Source organism: Pipistrellus hanaki (assembly GCF_964339955.1).
Source record: "Pipistrellus hanaki genome assembly, chromosome: 1".
Lineage (NCBI taxonomy): Eukaryota > Metazoa > Chordata > Mammalia > Chiroptera > Vespertilionidae > Pipistrellus > Pipistrellus hanaki.
This window is the reverse complement of record NC_140503.1, coordinates 123,989,984-124,011,783: the sequence shown is the minus strand read 5'-3', so window position 1 is coordinate 124,011,783 and position 21,800 is coordinate 123,989,984. Positions and strand designations below refer to the sequence as shown.

General features: G+C 40.1%; 1 protein-coding gene across 2 annotated transcripts in view; it reads right to left on the bottom strand.

Annotated features, from left to right (window-relative positions):
* The window catches only part of MSRB2 (methionine sulfoxide reductase B2), a 31,551-nt gene extending 30,667 nt beyond the window's left edge, over positions 1 to 884 (bottom strand). For both annotated transcript variants that reach the window (XM_084869064.1, XM_084869065.1), the window contains exon 1: positions 733 to 884. In XM_084869064.1, coding sequence (XP_084725190.1) covers positions 733 to 847 — 115 coding nt within the window. In that variant the 5' untranslated portion in view covers positions 848 to 884. The remainder of the gene's footprint in view (positions 1 to 732) is intronic.
* Between the last annotated feature and the right edge of the window lie 20,916 nt (positions 885 to 21,800).

The following is a 21,800-nucleotide window of genomic DNA, read 5'->3' as shown; positions in this document are numbered from 1 at the left end:
CGTGGCAAAAAAGCCCACAAATTTGGTCCAATTGGCTAATTATAGGGACCAATGGGGTTCTGAAGGGCATAACAGGAAGTCATGTTGGATTGGCTCTACTCCATAACACTACATTTTTTAAAACTTCCAGGAATAAAGAGTCCCAAGTGAGGGAGAACATTTTCAGCGGCGTTCGGTATCTCTAAATGTCCTCAATGGAGGACACGGAACGGAAGTGGATTCAGAGATGGCCTGGAAGCCACCCCTCGGGGGCCACGAAATGACCAGAAAACAGATCTGAAAGAGTGAAATGCAAAGACTCCCCGAGGTGCCAGAGGCATTTTGCAAAATACATACCCACCTCCCTCGGTCAGCCTCGCCCCTGACAAAGCCCGGCTCTCAGTTTAGGGGTTCGGGCTCTCAGCCGCGGTCCCCCCGGGGCCTGAAACGCCCAGAAGCAGAGCAGGAGCCAGTCCAGGGGAACCGGGGCCGGAGCGCCGCTTCCAGGCGCGCCCGGCCCCGGCCCGGCGGCGGGGGGTCCTGGGCCCGAGATTTTACGCAAAAGAAAGTTAAACGTGTGCCCGTCCCGGGCGGGGACCTATCGCTTTCCTCCCGTCCTCAGGCCCCCCTCCCCTGCGGCCTCTCCGCGCTCACAGCCGGGTCCCCGCCGGGCCCAGCGCCCGGGCGCCCAGGTCGCGGGAGGGACACGGAAAGCCCGAGAGACGGGGGGCGGCGGCGGGGCCCGCGTCCTACCTGCGTCCCCGTGTCCCGCCCGGGCGCCGAGGGCGACACCCGCAGGGCGGCCTCGCACAGCCCCGGGGGGCGCCTCCCGGAGGAGCAGCCGGAGCCCGCGGAGGAGGAGCGCCATGGTCCTGCGTGCGCAGGCCCCGCCCCGCGCCGCCCTCCTCTCCCCGCCTCCCGCCTCCCTCCCTCCCTCTCTTGGCTCTCCTGCCCCTCCCCTCCCTCCCCTTCGCCCAGCCTTTCCTTCGGGCCCTGCCCCCGCTGCTCCTCCCCTGGCCCTGGCCCTGCCCCTGCCCCTGCCCCTGGCCCGCGCCACCTCCGCTCCGCCCGAACCCACACGCTGGCCTGTTGGCATTTTCCAGAATTCCAGATAAAGGGAACTAGAGATTGGTTTGCATTTTCTTGACTTGAACATAGGTGAAATCATTGGAAATGTACTTGATTTTTGTCTCACTTCTTTCACTTAGCATACATATTTCAACACATTTATGGTTTTGTTTTGTTTTTTTTGAGCATAAGTTGTTCATCCCTTGTTAGTGCTAATACTCCATTGATGGATATCCTATGAGTATACCAATACCACAATGTACTTGTGTTTATCTAGTCGCGTGCTGGTAGACAAGTACCTTGTTTCTCGTTTTTCCTCATTGGAAATAAAGCTGCTGTTCACATCTATGGACAGGTGCGTGCTTTTCTCGGGTAAACACCTGGAAATGGAGTGGCTAGGTCATAGGTAAGTGTAACTTTTTAAGAAATTACAAAAAATGTCACACCAGCAGGTGTGAGAGTTCCAGTTCCTTGCATCCTTGGCAACACTCGAATATCCTGACTTTTTATTATTATTATTATTATTATTATTATTATTGTTTAAAGTATTACAAATAGTAGTACATATGTCTCCTTTTTCCCCTATTGACCTTCCCCTGACTTTGACAGTCTGATGCTTCTCTGCCTCTGTATTTGTAGCCTTTCTAATAGTGTGTAGTAGTATCTCATTGTTTTGCATTCTCTAATGATGTGGACACCTTTTTTATATTCTTATCTACAGTGGATATATTTTCTTTGGTGAAGCATCTGTTCAAAACTTTTGTCCATTTATTATTGGGCTGTTTCTTATTAACTTCTTTATATATTCTAGATACAAATCCTTTATCAAATATATGTATTACAAAGGTTTCCCCCAGACTTTGGCTTAGTTTTTCTATCTCCTAATAGTGTCTTTGATGAAGTCCAGTGTGTTGTTTTTTTCTCTTTTATGAATCATGCTTTTTTGGGGGTGGGTGGGAGGGGTATCATATTTAAGTAATTCTTTCTAACTCAACCTCCCCCCCCCCATATTCTAAGTTTCACAGGGGTTTGTTTGTTTGTTTGTTTAATTTTATATTTAGGTCTATGATCCATTTTGAGTTAATTTTGTATATACCAAGATTTTTTATTTTTGTTTTTTTTTCTTGTTCTGTTGTTTTTGCATGTGGATAGCCAATTGTTCCCGAACCATTTGTTGAAAAGACTACTCTTTGTCCACTTAACTGCCTTTGAATATTGGTCAAAAATCAGTTTTTCATCCATGTGTGGGTCTATTTCTGGATGTTCTTCTCTGTTCTGTTCATCAGTTTGTCTCTCTTTACAGCAGTGCCATAATATTCTGATTGCCACACTTGGAATCAGCTAGTGTCAGTGCTGAATTTTTCTGTTATTTCCCAAGGGTGTTTTGGTTACATTAGGTATTTTGTATTTCAACATAAATTTCAGATTCAGCTCAATTTCTACAATTTTGATTGGGATTGTATTGGCTCTTTCCATAAATTAGGGGAAGATTGATATAATAATATTGAATCTTCTGTTCCATATAAAAGATATGCCTCTCAATTATTTAGCTCTTCTTTAATTTCTCTCAGCAGCAGTTTACAATTTTTGGTGTATAGGTTTTACACATTTTTGACATATTTATTCATATTTTTGATACTATTGTATTATTTTTTATTTCTGGTTATTTCTACATGATAGTGTCTTGATCTTGTATTCTTCAGCTTTGCTAACCTCATTATTTCTAGTAATATTTTTATGGATTTTATCACATTTTCTACATAGACAACCATGTTATCTATGTTCAGTCTTTCACATTAAGTATGAAATTAGCTATAGATTTTTTGTAGATACTCTTTCAGAGCAAGGAAATTACCATGTATTTGCTTTTATGCAGCAATTAAGATAATCATATGGTTTCTTTCTTTTTTTAGTGATTTATTTTCAGATGTTAAACCAATTTAGTATTCCTGTCAGAAACCCAACTTTATCTGCTTTATTATCAACTTTATATATTGTAGGATTTCATGGATTAAAAGTATGTGTAGAGTTTTTGTGTCTGATTATTAGAGATTTTTTTTGTTTGGTTGGTTTTATATCTGAGAAATAAAGAAACTGATTCAGATCCAGGGGAGTTAAGGAGCATGTCCATGGTCATGCTACTAGTTAGTGGAAGAGTGTGTAAAGTCCCTATGAAGTTTAGAATTTAGAAACTATACAGGAATAGCAGAAGTTAACCTACCCATCTTCATTTCCCAATCACAAAGTTACGAAATGAATTTAGCCCGGTCAATGTGGCTCAGTAGTTGAGCATCAACCTATATGAACCAGGAGGTCACAGTTCAATTCCTGGTCACAGGCCTGGGTTGGGCTTCAATCCCCAGTAGGGCATGGGTAGGAGGCAGCCAATCAATGATTCTCGTTATTGATGTTTTCCTCTCTCCTCTTCCTTCTTCTCTCTGAAATCAAATTTTAAAAAAATGAATTTAACTTGTGTCGGTGAAAAACATGGAGTTTGCTCTAAGACCCAATTCAGGGTATCTCTCATTTAAAAGATGCATGACCCTGGTTAAGTATTCAGTCTGTCTTGGCTTCAGTTTCCTTATCCCTAAAATTGGGTTATTATGAGGATAAGGAAGACAGTGATGGGTAAGCAGAATTGGTAACCAAATCATGCCTGCATTTCTGTGCCTGCCACACTTTCAGAAAGACATTCCAAATACCGAGGGAGTGCCTCCCTCCCTACTGCTAGGCTCAACTCTTGCCTTATCTTTGCTCAGATAAGGTTTAGAAATACCCCTTTCTGATTTAGACATGCCCTCTTTGCCCTCCACCATTTGTCTAAATCCAATTTAACCATTAAGAACATGCACTCATCTCTAATTCGCTATATCATCTTAGCCTGAACAAAACACCTTTATGTTTTTCCTTTTACTCACTAACACTGAATGGAAGAGACTGGACTAGTTTCCTGTCCAATATTCATTCTCCTCTCTTTGTTTACAGTCTTTATCTTATTGAGGATAGCAATGTGCCTAACTAAAATGTTACACCCACCAGCCTGCTCTCTTGAGACTAATGCTGGTCATTTCACACAGTCTGGGCCATGGTGGAAGCGATGTCACCGGAAGGCTTGTGGGAAATTAAAGAGGTCCTGATGCCGTCAGCACTGGCCTTTGGCTCTTCTTTTTTCCTTATGCCTGGAACTTAGTCACGGTGACTAATCGACTAACAATCTTCTGATCCGTGCGATGGTGAGACCCACACTCTGATATTAAAGAAGTAGATGTCAGGAAGGAGCCTGGGTCCCTGGTGACAGTGCGGAGCCAATATAATGGCTCTTCACATTTCCCATGCATGAGAGACAAGTCCCTGTTTTCTTTAAACCACTGCTATTTTTATTTCCTGTTTCACTTTATGTCTGGTGCCCTGAATTTGATTGCCAAATCTCCTGGAAAGGCAAGATTCTGTAACTTTCTCTCGTTGTGTAGCTAACATACTTCCGTGCAGACTGTAAGTGCACAAGAAACCGTTGTCCTGTGCGTTGTAGGATGTTTGGCAGCATTCTGAGCTTTCCCCACTGGATGCCATTAGCATCCCCGTCCAGTTGTGGCATTGCCAAATATATCTTTGGAGCAACATCACCCTTGGTTGAGAACCACAGATAGCATTCATATAACTGCATCCTAAAACAGTTTAAACTATTGTTTAGTGTGTTTTAAAATCTCAACATACAAGGCATCATAGTGTTGGTATTCTTTCACAACTTGATTTTTATCATTCAGTATTTTACGTTTTAAAGATTTATTGAGATAGACAGTTAGTTATAGATCTAGTTCATTAATTTTAACTGCTATATACAACATGTTATATCAACAAACCAGAGGATATCCATTATTCTACTTAGAGAGAGTAAGATGTTTTCATTTTTCAGCTATGGCAAAACAATGCTACCATTCTACCAATGAACAACTTTGTACCAACTTTCTTGTTCATGTAAAATTTCTCTAGAGTAGACATCTCGGGAATGGCTGGATCAAGGCTTTCCCCGACTGCTCTTCAAAGTGGTGGCACGAACAAGGTTTATGACTCTGTTTCTCCACATCTTCACCAGTATTTAATGTTACAAGATTCACTGTTTTTTGCCAATATGATGAGTACAAAATGAGCTTTCACTTAATTTTCATTTTCATTTTTCTGGTTGGTAATGGGGTTGAGAATCTTCAGATATTTATTAACCTCTAAGGTTTTTCTATCTTTGAATAGTGTGTATTCTTGCCTCTTTTTCTTCCTGATTGTTTCTTTTTTGTTGTTGTTATAGCCTCATTGGAATTTCCTGTTATTATGTAAACTGATTATTTGTTGATTGTATAGGTTTCAGTTATTTTCTCCCATTATATGGATTGGATTACCTAAAAATTAAAATTTGTAAAGAAATTTTAATTTTTAGGTAATCAAATTTATCTACCTTTACTTTTATAGTTTGTTCATGTCCTTTTATTGTATTTATTCTCACATGTATCTATGTGTATAATTTTTTACAAATAGTACATATTATTGTCATCAAATGTATGCATACTTTTCTAAGGCTTTTCTTACTCAACATTTTGTTTTAAGAGATTAACTGTATAAATTTTAAAAATCTACTTTATTTTAATGGAGTTTAACTAATAATGATATTCTCTTAATGTTATCTTCTAAAGAGCTAACAGTTTTGCTTTTCAAATTTAAGTTTTTAGTGGTGGCACACAATTTTGTATGTAGTGTAAGTTAATGATTTAATTTTGTCTTTTTCTACATGGAGACCCAATTGTCAGATCATTTATTAAGTGTCCATTTGTTAAGCCATTTATTAAAAGTCTAATCTGTTCCATTGGCCTATTTGTCTACCCCTGTATCAATACCTCACTGTTTCTAAACTCTAATTTTATATCAGGCCTTAATACTTGTTGAAATATTAGTTGCTTAAAAATAACCCTGTTAGAATATTGGTTGGAATTGCATTGAATTTATAAATTAAGGGTCAGACAATTGTTATTTTTCTGTAGCTTTATGTTAGTCTCAAAAAAAGGAGCTGTCCAGCCCAGGTTTGGCTCAGTGGATAAAGCCTCTGCCTATGGACTGAAGGGACCCAGGTTTGATTATGGTCAAGGGCATATGCCTGTGTTGCAGGCTCAAACCCCAGTAAGGGGTGTGCAGGAGGCAGCCGATCAGTAATTCTCATATTGTTGTTTCTATCTCTCTCTCCTTCTCCCTTCCTCTCTGAAATCAATATAAATATTTTAAAAAATGAGCTGTCCATATTTTGTTCAATTTATTCATAGAAACCTTATAACTTTTGTTGCTATTGTGTGTTTATTACATATTCTAATTTTCAGTTATTTGCTGAATGTAGTTATTTATTTGAATGCAGTTTTAGTAAATCAATATTTTACCCAGTAATCTTGCCAAAGTCTCTTCTATATTCAATAGATTGTCTTGAAGAGTTTTTTGAATTTTCTATGAAAACAATCTTATTGTTACCTCAACTTTCTTTTTAATCCTCTTATATTTGTGCTGGCATGGACCTCCAATAAGTGTTGAATATATAAAATGATACTAGGCATTCTGTTCTCTTCCTGACCTTAAAGGAAATGCTTCTAACATTTCTCTAATGCATATGATTTTGGGTAGATTTTTAGTAGTCTTTACTGAGCTACAGATGTTCCCTTCTATTCCAAGTTTACTGAGAGTTTTTGACATGAATGAGTGTTAAATTTTACTTGCTGACTTTCCTGTATCTAGCAAGATGGTCATATGGCCTTTCTATTTTTAATATAGTGTCTTATATAATATTAATATATTTTCTATTGATGTTAAATCATTGTTGAAATCTTGAGATCAACACAACTTGGTCATGATTTATTTTTAAAATTATGTGTGTGTGTTTTTTAAATTAATTTCAAAAAGGAAAGGAGAGGGAGAGAGAGATGGAAACATCAACAGTGAGAGAGAATAACCAATTGGCTGCCTCCTGCACACCCCCTGCTGGGGATCCAGTCTGCAATCTGGGCATGTACCTGACCAGAAATCGAACCCTGACCTCCTGGTTCACAGGTCCATGCTCAATCACTGGGCCACCCCAGCTGGACTATGACGTTTTACTTTTTTTTTTTTTTTTAATGCATTTTTAGATAATTTTCAGTATTTTACTTAGAAGTTTCACAATTATATTAAAACTAATTTTAATGTTAACTTCGTAACATTCCTTTCTCATGATGCCATTGCTTGGTTTTAATATCAAATTTATGCTAACCTCACCAAATGAGTCTAGAAGTTTTATACATATTGTTCAAAATCAATTGATGTAACTGTATCATAATTTTAATAGCTTTGCTATTGTTTGAATGTAATGATTTACTTACAAGTTGAAGTTGATATGTGTTTAGTTTGTCAGTAATTTTAATTGTGAAGATGGTAAATATTTAATAAAACCAATTTTTAAATAATTGATCATTTTCTGATCTATCTGATTCTGTCCCCATATCACAGAGTTTTCCTGGCCGAATGGGTATGGCTGGCACTTACTTTTTTCACTGAGGCTTGGCTCCCCCTCCAGACAACTGACATACTGCTCCGAAGACTGGCACCATTTCAATCATGGGTTGGCCCAAGAAACTTTGGGTTGGCTTTTGATCTCTTGGGCCATCTTTTCTCTATCCCCAGATTATGCTAATTTGTTACCTTTTATTAAAATGTTAAAGACTTTTCTGCCTTCTGTGGTCCTCTGAGTCCTCTGCTTTCTGAGGCTAATCTAAATTTGTTTCCATGTTCTTCAAGGGAGTCAACCCTATTTGACATTCAAGAATGATCCAGAGAGCTGAATTCTGACTCACAGAATTTCCCTGTCAGTCCCTCCCTCCACTCATTTCCTTTTCATGAGCCTTTCTGTTTATCTATGCAATACAGTTTCAGGACAGTTTCCATTGGCTTTTTGTTATGTGTTTACAAGACCCAAGCCAGTGCTTAAAACCCAAATATCAGCCTCCTGGGCCTGAGGAATATTTCTAGCACAGAGGGAGGTCTAGATTTTTTTCAGCTGCATTTTAACACCACTGGCTCAACTAAACAAGGCTTTCAAAGGAATCATCTGTGCCACAGAGCACCTTCAGCACTGCCTTCAAAATCATGGTGGCCAATCTCTGAGCATATTTACAGGGGGTGGCGAATCTTCTCCCTCCAGATGGCTTACCACAACAAGCTAATCCCACTTCATGTTACTGGCAATTGAATTCTCCCCTGAGAAGGAAATTGTATGAGATCCATGAACATTTGATATATGGATATTTCTAAACAGCCTGACTTGGAAAAGATTAAAACAGCCTTGTATTCCCAATCCCTCAGACCTCCTCACTGGCAAGACCCAGATTTTAGTCTGCTCCAGGTGACAAAACCCAGGAAGGTTATAGCTCTCAGCATCTCCAATTAATGCCAAGTGTAATCCTAGTTGGCAGAGTGCAGGGTGTGCTGGCACATTTAAGGGATGGGCATAGAACCTGTCTGCCAAATCCTCAGCATGCTATCTTTTGGATTGCGCTTTTCATCATCAAAAGCTACCGTGATTAATGAGCTACAGACAACGGGTAATCCCCTACACTTAAAAATTAGAACATGCGGAAAAGAAAGTAAGAGCAAATTATCCTACACAGGCTTGGGTTCCTCCACCTCAAAAGCTTTACACAAAGCCTCTCTGTTAGGCCCTTTGCCCTGCAGACAGCTGGGTCTGACTGAGATGTGTTATATCTGTGTGTGAGAGAGCTTGTTGTTCTGCATTGGTTTGTGCATTTGTCTTATTTATTTATTTTTAAATCTTGCTCATGAGCTCAGAGGCATTTGGAATTAGCCGCATTTAAAAGTAAAACAAAAGCATCAACACATTGGATTTGGGAAATAACCATATCACTTTGCCTGTTTGGCTTCTGGTTCGAGGCAATCTGAAGCAAGATGTTTCCAGAGCTCATTACTGAGTAAGGTTTACATGGAAATTGTGACCCCTTTGACCTCACCTTCATTTCAGCGTCATAGAAATCTGGTGTATAATCCAAAACAGAAAAGGAAATGGTAACTCACACAAAATTAGAAGTTGAGTGAATGTTTTTCTTTAGTTTGATGGCTATTCTGAGGTTTAAAAAGTGGAGCTTTTTAAGTTTCACTGGAAAAACAAGGAAATCGGAGTTACAAAGCAGAAGAAGGGAAGACTAGTTCTTGTACCTAATGTTGCTTCAGAAACACTACCAAAGTGATGGGGTAAATAGTCACCTCTAGAAACTATCATGGATTTGCAACATTTTTGATATATGTAATATCTTGGTTTTTCTGACTATAAAGAGGTCATGAGGGAACAAGAAAATAGTAAACAAAACTTAAATCCTTGACATTTCTCTCAATTTTATAAATTTCTAACGTTTGTATTTAAATTAGATTCTATTAGTCATTGTAAAATGGTGCATTGACTTTGTTACACGTTGTTTTTAAAAGCTGGAGAAATGGCCGAAACCAGTTTGGCTCAATGGATAGAGCATTGGCCTGCGGACAGAAGGATCCCAGGTTCGATTCCGGTCAGGGGCATGTACCTTGGTTGCAGGCACATCCCTAGTAGGGGGTGTGCAGGAGGCAGCTGATTCTCTCTCATCGATGTTTCTAACTCTCTGTCCCTCTCTCTTCCTCTCTGTAAAAAAATCAATAAAATTTTTTTTAAAAATAAAATAAAAAAAAAAGCTGGAGAAATGGAATCTTAATTCTATGTTATCACATCCTATATAATAAAAGGCTAATATGCAAATTGTCCCCTCAATTGGGAGTTTGACCAGGAGTTTGACAAGGGGACTGGGTCAGCCAACTGCCTGTGGCCCTTTCACCATCCCGCCCCACCCCTGATTGGCCCCCCTTCTCCCCAATCAGGGGTGGGCTGGCTGGCCAACCTCCCATGTCCTCTCCCCCTGGCTGGCCTGGCCAATCGGCTCCAATTGGGACGAGCTGGATGGACCCCACTCATGCACAAATTCATGCACCAGGCCTCTAGTGTGGCATAAAAGTCTTTGCAATGACTCTTTCATGAGATTCCCCACAAGTGGGGTACATTGTAAATCTTCTGGTTCCACAGTTTATACATGATCATAACAAACCATGTGGAGGTTAAGTCACAGGTGTTCATATAACAACAGCAGTGATGGAATTATTATTAATTTTTAAAATTATTGATTTGAGAGAGAGAGAGATTTGTTGTTTTATGTGCCCTGACCAAGGATCAAACCCCCAACCCTGCCAAGACTGGTTTGGCTCAGTGCATAGAGCTTCTGCCTGCAGACTAAAGGGTGCTAGGTTTGATTCTGGTCAAGGGCATGTACCTTGGTTGCAGGCACGTCCCCAGTAAGGGGTGTGCAAGAGGCGGCTGATCTATATTTCTCTCTCACTGATGTTTCTAACTCTCTGTCCCTCACTCTTCCTCTCTGTGAAAAAATCAATAAAATATATTAAAAAACAAACCAAACAAACAAAAAAACCCTGGCATATCAGGACAATCTTCTAACCACCTGAGCTACCCAGCCAGGGCAGCAGTGATGGAATAAAATCTGAAGCATTTTCTGTCAAGGAAGAATTTGCCTCCATATGTAAATCCCAGAGCCCCGCAAATGTTTTGGCAGAGAACAGAGTGGGAAGGTCTCAGTTCTGTCCCATTGAATGCTGTCTGCCCCTTTGGAGCTAGCAGTGGCCTTCGTCTTGTTCACCCATAAACCACAAAAGAATGTACTGGGCTCCTCAGTTCAAGCAGAATGACAGTTGTCAAAGAGCCCAATGAAAATGGAAAACTAAAAGGAAACAAACCGAGAACTAAGCCTCCTTCATTCACCTGTCCTCTCCCATGATCTGAAGTCACGGAGCCCAGATTCATCCTCCTCCCCGGCTTCCTTCTCAATAATCTCTTTCAATGTGCCCTCTGCAACTCCCTCTACTCTAAGCAAACTCCACGCTGAGGCTCAGGTTACTTATGTCCACAATACGGATGACCTGCTCCTCAGTCTTGCCATTTGTCAACCTCTGGGTCACTCGCCCACATTCACTGAGGACCTCTGCACCAGGCTCATTGTCCTTCTCTCCAGCCCAACTGCTGGGCAGTTTCGGAGTTCATGTAGAGGACTGCTCAACAGCGCAATGGCAGGTCTGTTTGGCCCCACGGTTGGCTTTTTATGCTGTACCTCTTTGTTTTTTGTGTGTTTTTTTTTTTAAAAAAAATAGTTTTTTAAAGAGTACCACACACAGCCTTAACTTATCACAGGCTACTGTACCAATTCCAATAGAAAATATTGAACTATATTCATCCAATTAGCACCCTCTCACTTTATGCTATTGTTGTTATACTCCTTCAATGTACCCTACTGGAGTGGTCAAAAGTAGGTTTATAATGTGAGTATACAGAACTGTTTACTCTTGTATTATTAATTATTAATTATTGTATGTTGAAGGCTAATTCCAGCATAATAAATGCAAGAAGTTCAGCAAAAGGTTGATAGGCAGGGCTGAATACATGTTATTGCGTACTGGAATGGCCAAAAGCATTTTCCCAAATCTGAAGAGCTGCATATATTATTGCCTGTTACCAGACAGCTGAGAGCATTTAAATCTACCTGTTATAAACAGCTGAACAGCCAAAGGCATTTCCTCCAACCTGACAATGCCTGTTGTGTACTAAACCTTACCTTTGATATGTATATCTACTTTGCTATAGGGAAAAGTGTGGGAATAAAAAGAGCCCTAGGTCTGGAGATAGAGAGAATTTAGCTACTACAGCTAAGCTTCCTCTGGTTCCCCCATAGATTACAAATTTATATTATATTTCTAGTCTCTATTAATTTACATGCAGCCTTTTTCCAGATTCATGAACCCTTCTAGATGCTGGCTATCACACTGGCAATTATATTATTTTCCATATCAACAACTGTAAACCTACTTTTGACCACTCACAGCACTTTTTTTTTTCTTTAAACAGTCAATTTACCAGTAAATAAATATTTTAAAACTAACAAACAGAAAAGGTTTTTTATATTTACCATTTCTAGTATCCTTCATTCCTGTGGGTCCCTCTAAATTTCCAACTCATTATTTCCTTCAGCCTTGTGAAAGAAAAGAGCCACATGCTAACCTGACAAGCTCAGGGAAGGCCTGCATGGCAGTCTTGCAAACCCAGAGACCTAAGATAACCACAAAGATGGTTTGAAAATTAAATATCTAACAGGTTATTCCGTGTTTCCCCGAAAATAAGACATCCTCCGAAAAATTTATATAAGAGGCCTTGACTGCAATGTGAAACGCCAATTTATTAAAGCAATTAAAGTGTGCACCTTTATTGAAAAAGCAAAGCAAGCAAACCTATCTACTAGTACAGTGGTCGGCAAACTCTTTAGTCAACAGAGCTAAATATCAATAGTACAAGGATTGAAATTTCTTTTGAGAGCCAAAAACCAACTTCTGCGCATGGGCCACGAAGTTTCAATCACATTGTACCTGTGCGCTGGCACACACGTAGTATTTTGTGGAAGATCCACACTCAAGGGGCCAAAGAGCCGCATGCAGCTTGTGAGCCGCGGTTTGCCGACCACTCTACTAGTTCATTTGTTTATGTAGTGCAGACAGACTCTCAGCCAATCTGAAGAGCAGGTTGGGTGGGGTCCGAGGCAATATATACACTCCTCTCTATAAGTTTCAAATTTTCTTTGCTGAATATTTTGGGGCAGATTAATTCTCAAGGTCCCTTTCTACTTCCTGTGGCCCTCCCAGAATTCATGAGAAGCCTCTGGCAACTTGATCTTGCCAAGCCTTGAGACTGCTGGCTTCTCTGCTGAGGGAGTAAAACTGCCCTTTTTCTCTCCCCTCCTCCCCCGCAACCCCCTTTCATGTCCTAAACTTGCTCTATACCATGTGACATTACGCAAGATAGTTTGTATTTACATCTTACACTTTTATGTTATTTATTAAGAAATGCAAATGATGTGAGAGTGGACCTTCTTTATTATTATTACTTAATTAATTTATTCCTTCCTTGGGAATGTTTTTTTCTTTTTATCATTTGCTCTCAAGTGTTCTTCGCTGAGGAAGATAATAGCTTGTTAGTTACAAGTTGGCTGCAAATTGACCACACTTTGGGGCCTTTTTTAAGCGCTCCTGTCTCAGTCTCCCTATTCCTCTTGCCCTGGAATCCTGTAACACAATCAACATGTGATCTGGTTTGAGACGGGGTCAGTGTGGGAAAGTGGAATCTAAAAATCTGGGTCTAACCATCATCGGGTGGGTTGGGGATAGATTTCCTAGCGATGTGGTATTTAGTAACCTATGTCCCAAAGGACAGCACAAACCATGTGGCCTGCCCCTAACCTGTTCTACTTTTGCTTCCATTGAGTGAGACATCCAGGCTTCAATCAAGGTCAATATTTACTTTAATCATTATCTAAGGTTCATAAACTGCTCTCCAGAATGGGCCAAATGAAGTTAATTGCCTTTTTTGACATTTACACTTACATCATCATAATCTTCACATAATTTTTCAATATTCTTTGGAGTAGTTGATTTTCAGACTTTGCTCCAAAATTGAATAGATTTATATTATCTAATGAATTACTGAATGTATGTATGGCTATACAAATACAAATACTTGTTGTATCATTTTAATCCAAGTGCTATTTTCAATATGTTCCAGGCTTTATTTTAAAAACACAAGCTGTCTTTTAAGATATTTATATACATTTTAAACTAAAAAATCACAAACTGGTAGGCTGTTTTCGTTGACCTGCATAGCACTTTAGTTTTTAAAATGCTTTTAAAGTTATTTGATATCTTTTTAAAATAGGCATATTTCTAGAAGTGTATATGATCAGACATGCTAGGTCTTTATTGCCAGATGGCACCGGGCATCCTAAGATAAATTGTGCCTACACGCTTTCCACTGAACCCCAGACAAAGTTTACTGAGTTATTTATTTCATCACCTTGCTGGCCCTTGTAGATATCTCTTCTTGTGACTCACTCCCCACTCCAATGATCACAAATCTTAACATGGCAAATACATTTTGAATATTTGGTTTCTGTGAATGGTTATTGGTTTTAAAAATGACAATACCGATAGTTCTATCATGAGAAAGTGTGTGATTGCAAAACCAAAGGTGATCTGAATACTGTGTCTTAATTTTATCAGGCTTGTGTGTGAGTACTGATGAGTAATGGTACCCCTGTTCTTAGGACTTTTGCTTCCCTTCCTCCCTCCCTCTCTCCCTCCCTCCCTCCCTTCTTCCCTTCCTTCCTCCCTTCCTTCTTTCTTTCCTTCCTTCCTTCCTTTCTTCTTTTCTTTCTCATTTCCTTATTCCTCACTCAAGGATATGTTTAGAGAGAGGAGGAAGGGAGGAAAAAAGGAGAAAGGGGGGAGAGACAGAGGAGAGAGAGAGAGAGGAGGGGGGAGAGGGAAAAAGAAAGGGAGTGGGAAAAAGAGAGAATAAAACATTGATGTGATACATCATTTAGTTGCCTCCTGGATGCACCCTTACTAGGGATTAAACCTGCAACCTAGGTATGTGTCCTGACCACAGATCGAACCTGCAACCTTTTGTTGTACAACCCTTCAGCCAGCTGAGCCACCCAGCCAAGGCTCTTTTTCTTTTTCATCTTCTTTTCCCTCTTGTATTGAATTTTTTGGCCTGACACTGGTTAGCAAAATTATATAGGATTCAGGTGCACTATTCTATAATACATCGCATCATCTGTGCACTGTATTGTGCTTCTCTCTGAATTTGTCTGCAGGATGTGTAGTTTTCAGTCTGAGCATAATGTACTTAGCTCACCAAGTTGTCTCAGAAATCTCTTTTCAGCCTGCTAGTGACCGACTCTCCTCTACCCTTCTCCCTCTGAATTAACATCCACCAAATGAGAGTGAAGCTCAATAGCTTACAGGTGGCCTGTGATCGTGAATCTTTTTACCTTTTGGTAGTCATTTCAGAAAGCATCATGGAGAATGTATATAGAGTTCTCAGAAAGAATGCACAGCTATTGCAGGGGTGGAGGTGAGAGAGCTTAGACTGAAAACTGGTGGTCAGATCATTAGGCAGATTGTAAATAAGGTCATGATGGCACCTGACTTTTCTAATGTCCTATGTACATATTCAGGACAAAGGTGACTTTAAATGAGTGTATGACATACAATATTGCAAAAATTAAAGCTAGAAATTTAAAAAATCTTATGGCTGTTTAAAATGAAGTCCGGAGTACCGGTAATGCTTTAAAATCCTGCCATAATGACCCGTATGCACCAAAAGTCAGGTTTTCACATCCTCAGAGGCAGTCAAACAGGAGAAACCTGTACAGACATAAAGTACACCATGTCTATAAGATATTAAAAAAAATGTGATTGCTCAAAAAATTATTTTATTTTTAAAAATATTTTTATTGATCTCAGTGAAGAAGAAAGAAGGAGAGATAGAAACATCAATGATGAGAGAGAATCATTGACCGGCTGCCTCCTGCAAGGCCCCCACTGGGGATCAAGCCCAGAAACCAGGCATGTGCCCTGATTGGGAATCAAACTGTGACCTTCTGGTTCATAGGGTGATGCTCAGCCCCTGAGCCCCTGTGGCCAGGCTCAAAAATATTCTTATTTGTTGTTGCAACTGAAGGGAATTTACCTTAGCAGTCTACATAAACAAAATGTGTGGCAAGTAAGGAAATCAAAAACGAGATATGGAGGATGGCGCCTGTAGGTAGCAGCAGGAGAGGAGTGATGGTCACCAGCTAGGGAAGGGCATGCGCTGTCCCAGGCCTCAAGCTAGGCAGCCCGCCCTGGTTGTCACCTCCTGCCCCCAAGTCCCAGAGAAGAGCTGGCACCCGGCACCCCCCCTCCTTGAATCCCATCCAGTGCCATGTCTTGTGCAGGTGGAGTTAGCTGACTGCCTCCCATGCTCCCTCCCTGTTGGCATTGCCAGGCCAAAGGGCAAGCACAGAGGTTTCCCCACACGCTGGCTCCACTTCCAGGCAAGCCCAGGCTTTGGGCTTTCTGTAAGCTTGGAGAGGGGCCAATAAGGAGGGAACCTTAAAAAAGAGATAGATTCCCATCTCCCCCCAATAAATCCATATAACATATTTAAGTACCAATACAATGGGAACATTTATTTTTATTATCTTTTTTATGATTTTTAGAAAGAGGAAAGGAGAGGGAAAGAGAAATATTGATGTGAAAGCATTACATCGATTGGCTACCTCCTGCATGTCCCTCCTGGGGACCAAGCCCACAACCTGGGCATGTGTCCTGACCTGGAATTGAACAGGCAACCTTTCAGTACTTGGGATAATGCCACACTGGGAAAGGCTCTCATTCTGACCTCCAGTCTGAGCTGGTGCCATAACATCAAAGTGAGGTTAATGTAAGTAATGCTGGAGAGAATGCCCATCTTACTCTTGTGCTGATCTGAGAAAGTAAAAGGTAAGGCATTCCCTTTAAAGGCAGTTTCTCTTTGCTGAGCCTTGGATAAGATGTGATGACTGACTGGAGTTTATGAAAGCTGGAGGCCTGCCAGGCTTGTGCTGAACAGAAGACCATGCCCATGCAGAGGTAAAAAGAATAGGGTTAGCTTCCCCCTTAAGTAATATGCTAGAGTCTGCTTAAATGCACACATGAATTTATGATAAAAGTTATAAAATTCTATGTCATATAGCACATGGACAGGAGTACTTTCAATCCAGACAAAATACGTAGAGGTTGTTATAGCCATATATCTACCTGAGTTAAGCTCCCAAAGAGGCCTATCAAACTTCCAGTCCTAACAGATAAATTGTATGCAAAGTCCACACCATGATAAGAGCACCATCAAAATTAAATTAATATTAATACTTAATCTTAGGAGGAATCTATTAGAAATAATTTTGGAATAGTTTTTGGTGTTCTTTCTTTGTGAAGTAATTAATTATCTGGTTGAACTGTCAATTTTGCTTAAGAAAATAACACCCTATTATCTCCTAATAGATAAATGTTTATATTCTTTTCTTTTGATAATGGGGTGGACAGTTTATGCTCATATTATCTAAAATGGTCTATTAAATTATGGAGAGACAAGATAAAATATATGCAGATACATCAATGAGATTTAGAAGCATTGAAAGCCACTCAAAATCCTTTTTACAAGCTCATTTAATGCAAATATAGTTACTACTTTCTATAAAAGGAATAGATAAACACTGTACCTTGTTGAAAAGTGCTTATTAGACATCAGGATTTAGTATCATAACTATTTGGTTCCTTTGAAGGGAGTAAAAATCTTCGCGGAACTTATTTTTTATTGAAAGTGTTGTTGGTTTAGTCAGCTTTCTCAATTCAGAGTTCATAGACCTAACGATCTTGAATGCTTTTTGACTCAGTCCAGCTAATCTTTATCAAATTTCCAGATTCAGAGTTCTGAATCTTTTTGAATCAAGTTTCCAGATTCAGAGCAGTGACTGTCCCCTACCTATAGCGTCCCCTTGGTGAGTGGACCATCATACTCGTTCTGACTCAAAACATGTTTGTCCATGAACTGAGAACAGCATTTTTCCAGAGGTCCACCCACCTTAACCAAGGACTCAAGAGTTCTGAAGAAAAGCGTATGTCCCTTTAGAACATACAGTGGGAAATGTAACTCTCATAAAGCCTAGCAGTCTTTGCCTGACTAGCATATCAGCTCATGAGAAGTGAGGATATAAATAAGTTCTGAGCGTGGTGAAAACTATTTGAAAATAAGGAAATTTTATGATTACAAATTTGCAGCTCCTGGCTTAAGAAAGCAATCATTTCGCCAGTGAGATGGGAACAGTCCACCTCCATTATCTAAAGTCTCTTTTATTCTGGATTGTGATTAAGTAGACACTGCTACTAGTTGCTTCCTAAATTCCAGTTTCTCCTTTACATCCAAAAGAATACAGACTTTTCTAGACATGTTAATGCATACAGAAAGGTTTAATAGAAACTTTTTTAGGTCTGTCCCTTTAACATGACATAGACTGTCACTGAAGTTATTTGGTGTGATTTTTAAAGCTCAATAACATTTCAGAGGATGTCTTATTCTTGCTGTCACTTAGTAGTTTGCAGGCAGAAACAACATTGGTTATAGGTGGTAACTACAATACATAAAGGGTAAAAACCAGTAAGGACCTCCATTTAGTTTGCTTTTTCTCTTTGTAGATGAAGAAAATATTTTTTAACAGAATATAAGGAAAAAGTGGACTCTCTGAAATGATTAGAAATGCAGCCTAGATGTTCATTATTTTATTTTATCTTTAGTGTTGAGAGAATTACAGACTTCCTCCTTTTTCCTCCCATTGTCCCCCTTCACCCAGTCCCCACCCTGTCCAGGCCTTCACCACACTATTATCTGCCCATGGGTTTATAACACAGTTGTTTCCCTACTGCCTTCAGAGACGATGAGAATATTTCTGAAAAAGAATTTCAATGAAAGAGCCATTAAAATATAAACATTATGAACTTTCATATCGTTATTCCTAGAAAAATAAATATGTTTTAAAGTGAACTTCCCAGAATGAATTAGCTCTGTTACTTTTCCTCGTGCATGTGTTTGTCCATGAAAATAGTGTGTTTGACTAAACACACACACACACACACACGTACACGTATGAAAATAAACAAAATATGCAAAAGACTTTGGGGGCAATTTTGTAGCACCAATTAAGAATATTTTTTTCTCCCCAGCTTTATTCCCAGTTGAACACCCAGATCCCCGGAAAGATCTGAGGGGCCCAGGGAGTGGCTGGAAAGCAAAGGGCTTTTCCTTGTGAGGGCGCACAGCACCCCAGGAGCCGAGAAAAGCCAGCTCCTGGCTGCCTTCCCTGTGTCCAAGCCCCCCACATCTGGGCTGGCCTTTCAGACAGAACGGTTCTGATGTTACAAGAGGTTTTATTAAGAGTGGGACACCAGAAACCAATAAAAAAGGATATATGCACCCCTATGTTCATAGCAGCACAATTCACAATAGCTAAGATTTGAAAACAGCCTAGGTGCCCGTCAGCAGATGATTGGATCAAAAAGCCATGGTACATCAACACAATGGAATACTATGCTGCCATAAAAAAGAAGGAATTCTCATCATTTGCAGAGATGTGGATGGAATTGGAGAACATTATGCTGAGTGAAATAAGCCAGTCAATGAAAGAAAAACACCACATGATCTTACTCATTTATAGATAATAAGGAACATTATAAACTGATGAACAAAAGGATAGATACAGAGACAGTAAAAGAAACAGACTGTCAAATTACAGCAGGGAGGGTAGGGAGATATGGGGGAGATAAGAGATCAACCGAAGGACTTGTATACATGCATATAAGCATAACCAATGGACAAAAATTTCTGGGGGGGGAGGGCACGTATGGGAGTGGTGGTGGGGTGGGGATTGGTAAGGTCTGTACACATATAATACCTTAATTAAAAAAATGAGGGGAAAAAATAAAGTCAATTTTAAAACATAAAAAAAAAGAGTGGGGATCCCAGCACAATTCACTCTTTGCTCAGTGCCTTCCCCACGGGGTCATCTGTGTGGGGTCCCAGCTCTCTCTGTCTGCGGGGAGGCAGCCCCGCCTTACAGCTGGGGACCGGGACCTGCCTGATGACGTGCGCTGCCCCGGGGGCTTCCGGGAAAAGCGGCTGTTTGGGGCAGTATAAGAAGAACAATAAGGCTTAGCACTGGATTGAATTTGTCCTTAGGTCCATCCGTCCGAGCTTTACCTCTGGGAAGGTGCTGGGCAGCATACACCCGCCTTTGCTTGGATGGCGGCAAGGACACCCCGGGAGGTGGCCGCTCTGACCTCAGCGGGTGAGTGGCTCCCGGGGCCTCTAAGACCAGCCAGGCGCGGGCCGCGGCCGCCCGCAGGGCTGTGGGCTAAATGTGTTTCAATATTTAGTTTTGTTACAAGGAATCCATGCCTGTGCTATCACTTAGCAGGAGTTAAACAGCATAGAACTAAAACCTTCTCTTCCCATTTTCCCTCTCTGTATGGTTGTGGTTTTGAGGACATAAAGTGTTCGGAGAACATTTTCCTGATCGTGTCAAAGATGACCATGAATTCTCCTCTGTCCTGTTCGCTTTCTCCGAAGTCTCCTGTCCATTTCCCTGAGCTGAACTGTTTGCTGTGTATTCCCGCCCATTTGCATATCTGACTCTCCTTAGCTCTTCTGATGGATGCGCAGGTGGTTCTGAGCATGTTTTTGTCGCTCGTGACGGAACCATCCCAGCAAGAATCAGACTCCGGGCCAGGGTCCTAACTCCCAGGTCCCTTGTCAAGCAATATTTAAAGACTGGACTTTGTAAAGTAGCTTCCAAGTTTTATAATGCATCATTTTACATCTTTCGTAATTAAAAGCCAATGAGGCTGAAAAAAAAAGAATATTTTTAATTTATTTTATAAACCTGTTAGTTTAATCATATTGAATATCATTTTATTAATCTAGAGATTAGTCAAATATTGCTGTATTTGGGTAGAAGTCCTGTATCAGAATCTTCAGTTTAAATAGTTAATTGTCTATTTATAATACTTAGTCTTACTTGAAAATGGAAAAAGCAAAATCCTAAAGTAGATCAAAATATAGATTTATTGATCCTACAGAGTATCCTGTATTTCTGTATACTTTTCTCTAACTATAAATAATTAAAATAAATCTTAAAATGCAAACTGTATCTTGCAGGTGAAATATATTAAACCATTAGCAACTGTAAATATTAGATTAATCTATCAGGACATCTTCAGGTTTTTTTAAAAATATATTTTATTGATTTTTTACAGAGAGGAAGAGAGAGGGTTAGAGAGTTAGAAACATCGATGAGAGAGAATCATTGATCAGCTGCCTCTTGCACACCCCCCACTGGGGATGTGCCGGCAACCAAGGTACATGCCCTTGACCGGAATCGAACCCGGGACCCTTCAGTCCGCAGGCTCTGTCCACTGAGCCAAACCGGTTTCGGCAATCATCTTCATGTTTTTATTGTAATTTGACAACTTAGATCATCTCTTTGGTATGTTTTGCTAAGAGGGAACTGATAAATATCCATAACATTTATTTCCGTGTGAGAAACAAGGCCGCAGAAAAGGGTACTGGACACTGTCCAAATAGGTAAATATCAAGGTGGTATATTATAACAATCATTATTCTAATAATATTAATAGGTAAAATTCATTAGCATGTTCTATGTGTCAGGTATTCATCTGAGCATTTTTGTGTTTATTAACTTAATTTTCCCAGTGACACTATGATGGACGTCATCTTTCAGTACTTATTTACACATGAGGAATCCGGGGCACTGACAGGTTTCCCTTCTCCTGGGTGACAGAACACTAATTACATTCCCAGGAAGTCCGGCTTGTGAAATCCCACCCTTCTTAATCCCTGGGTTACACCAGTCACAGCAGTGAGCAGGTAAAGGGGATGAATAAGAGAATGAGTGTTTTGGAGGCCTGCCCTGTGCCCATACCCAAGCCAGGCATTGCAGCTGTTTTTACATATAACACTAATTTCAAGGCCTTCAAATGTTGTTCTTTTATTTCTGCTCCTATGCCCTTGGGAATATTCTTACTTTTCCTTGTCTGCAGTAAATTGTTAATTGTCTATTTGCTAATTGCATTCTTCCTAAGAATCCTTACACTCTGATCTTCTGCTTCTCTGTCTACTGATGAAATAAAAGGATCTTTTATTTTTCCATGTCTTACCCCATGTCTTACTT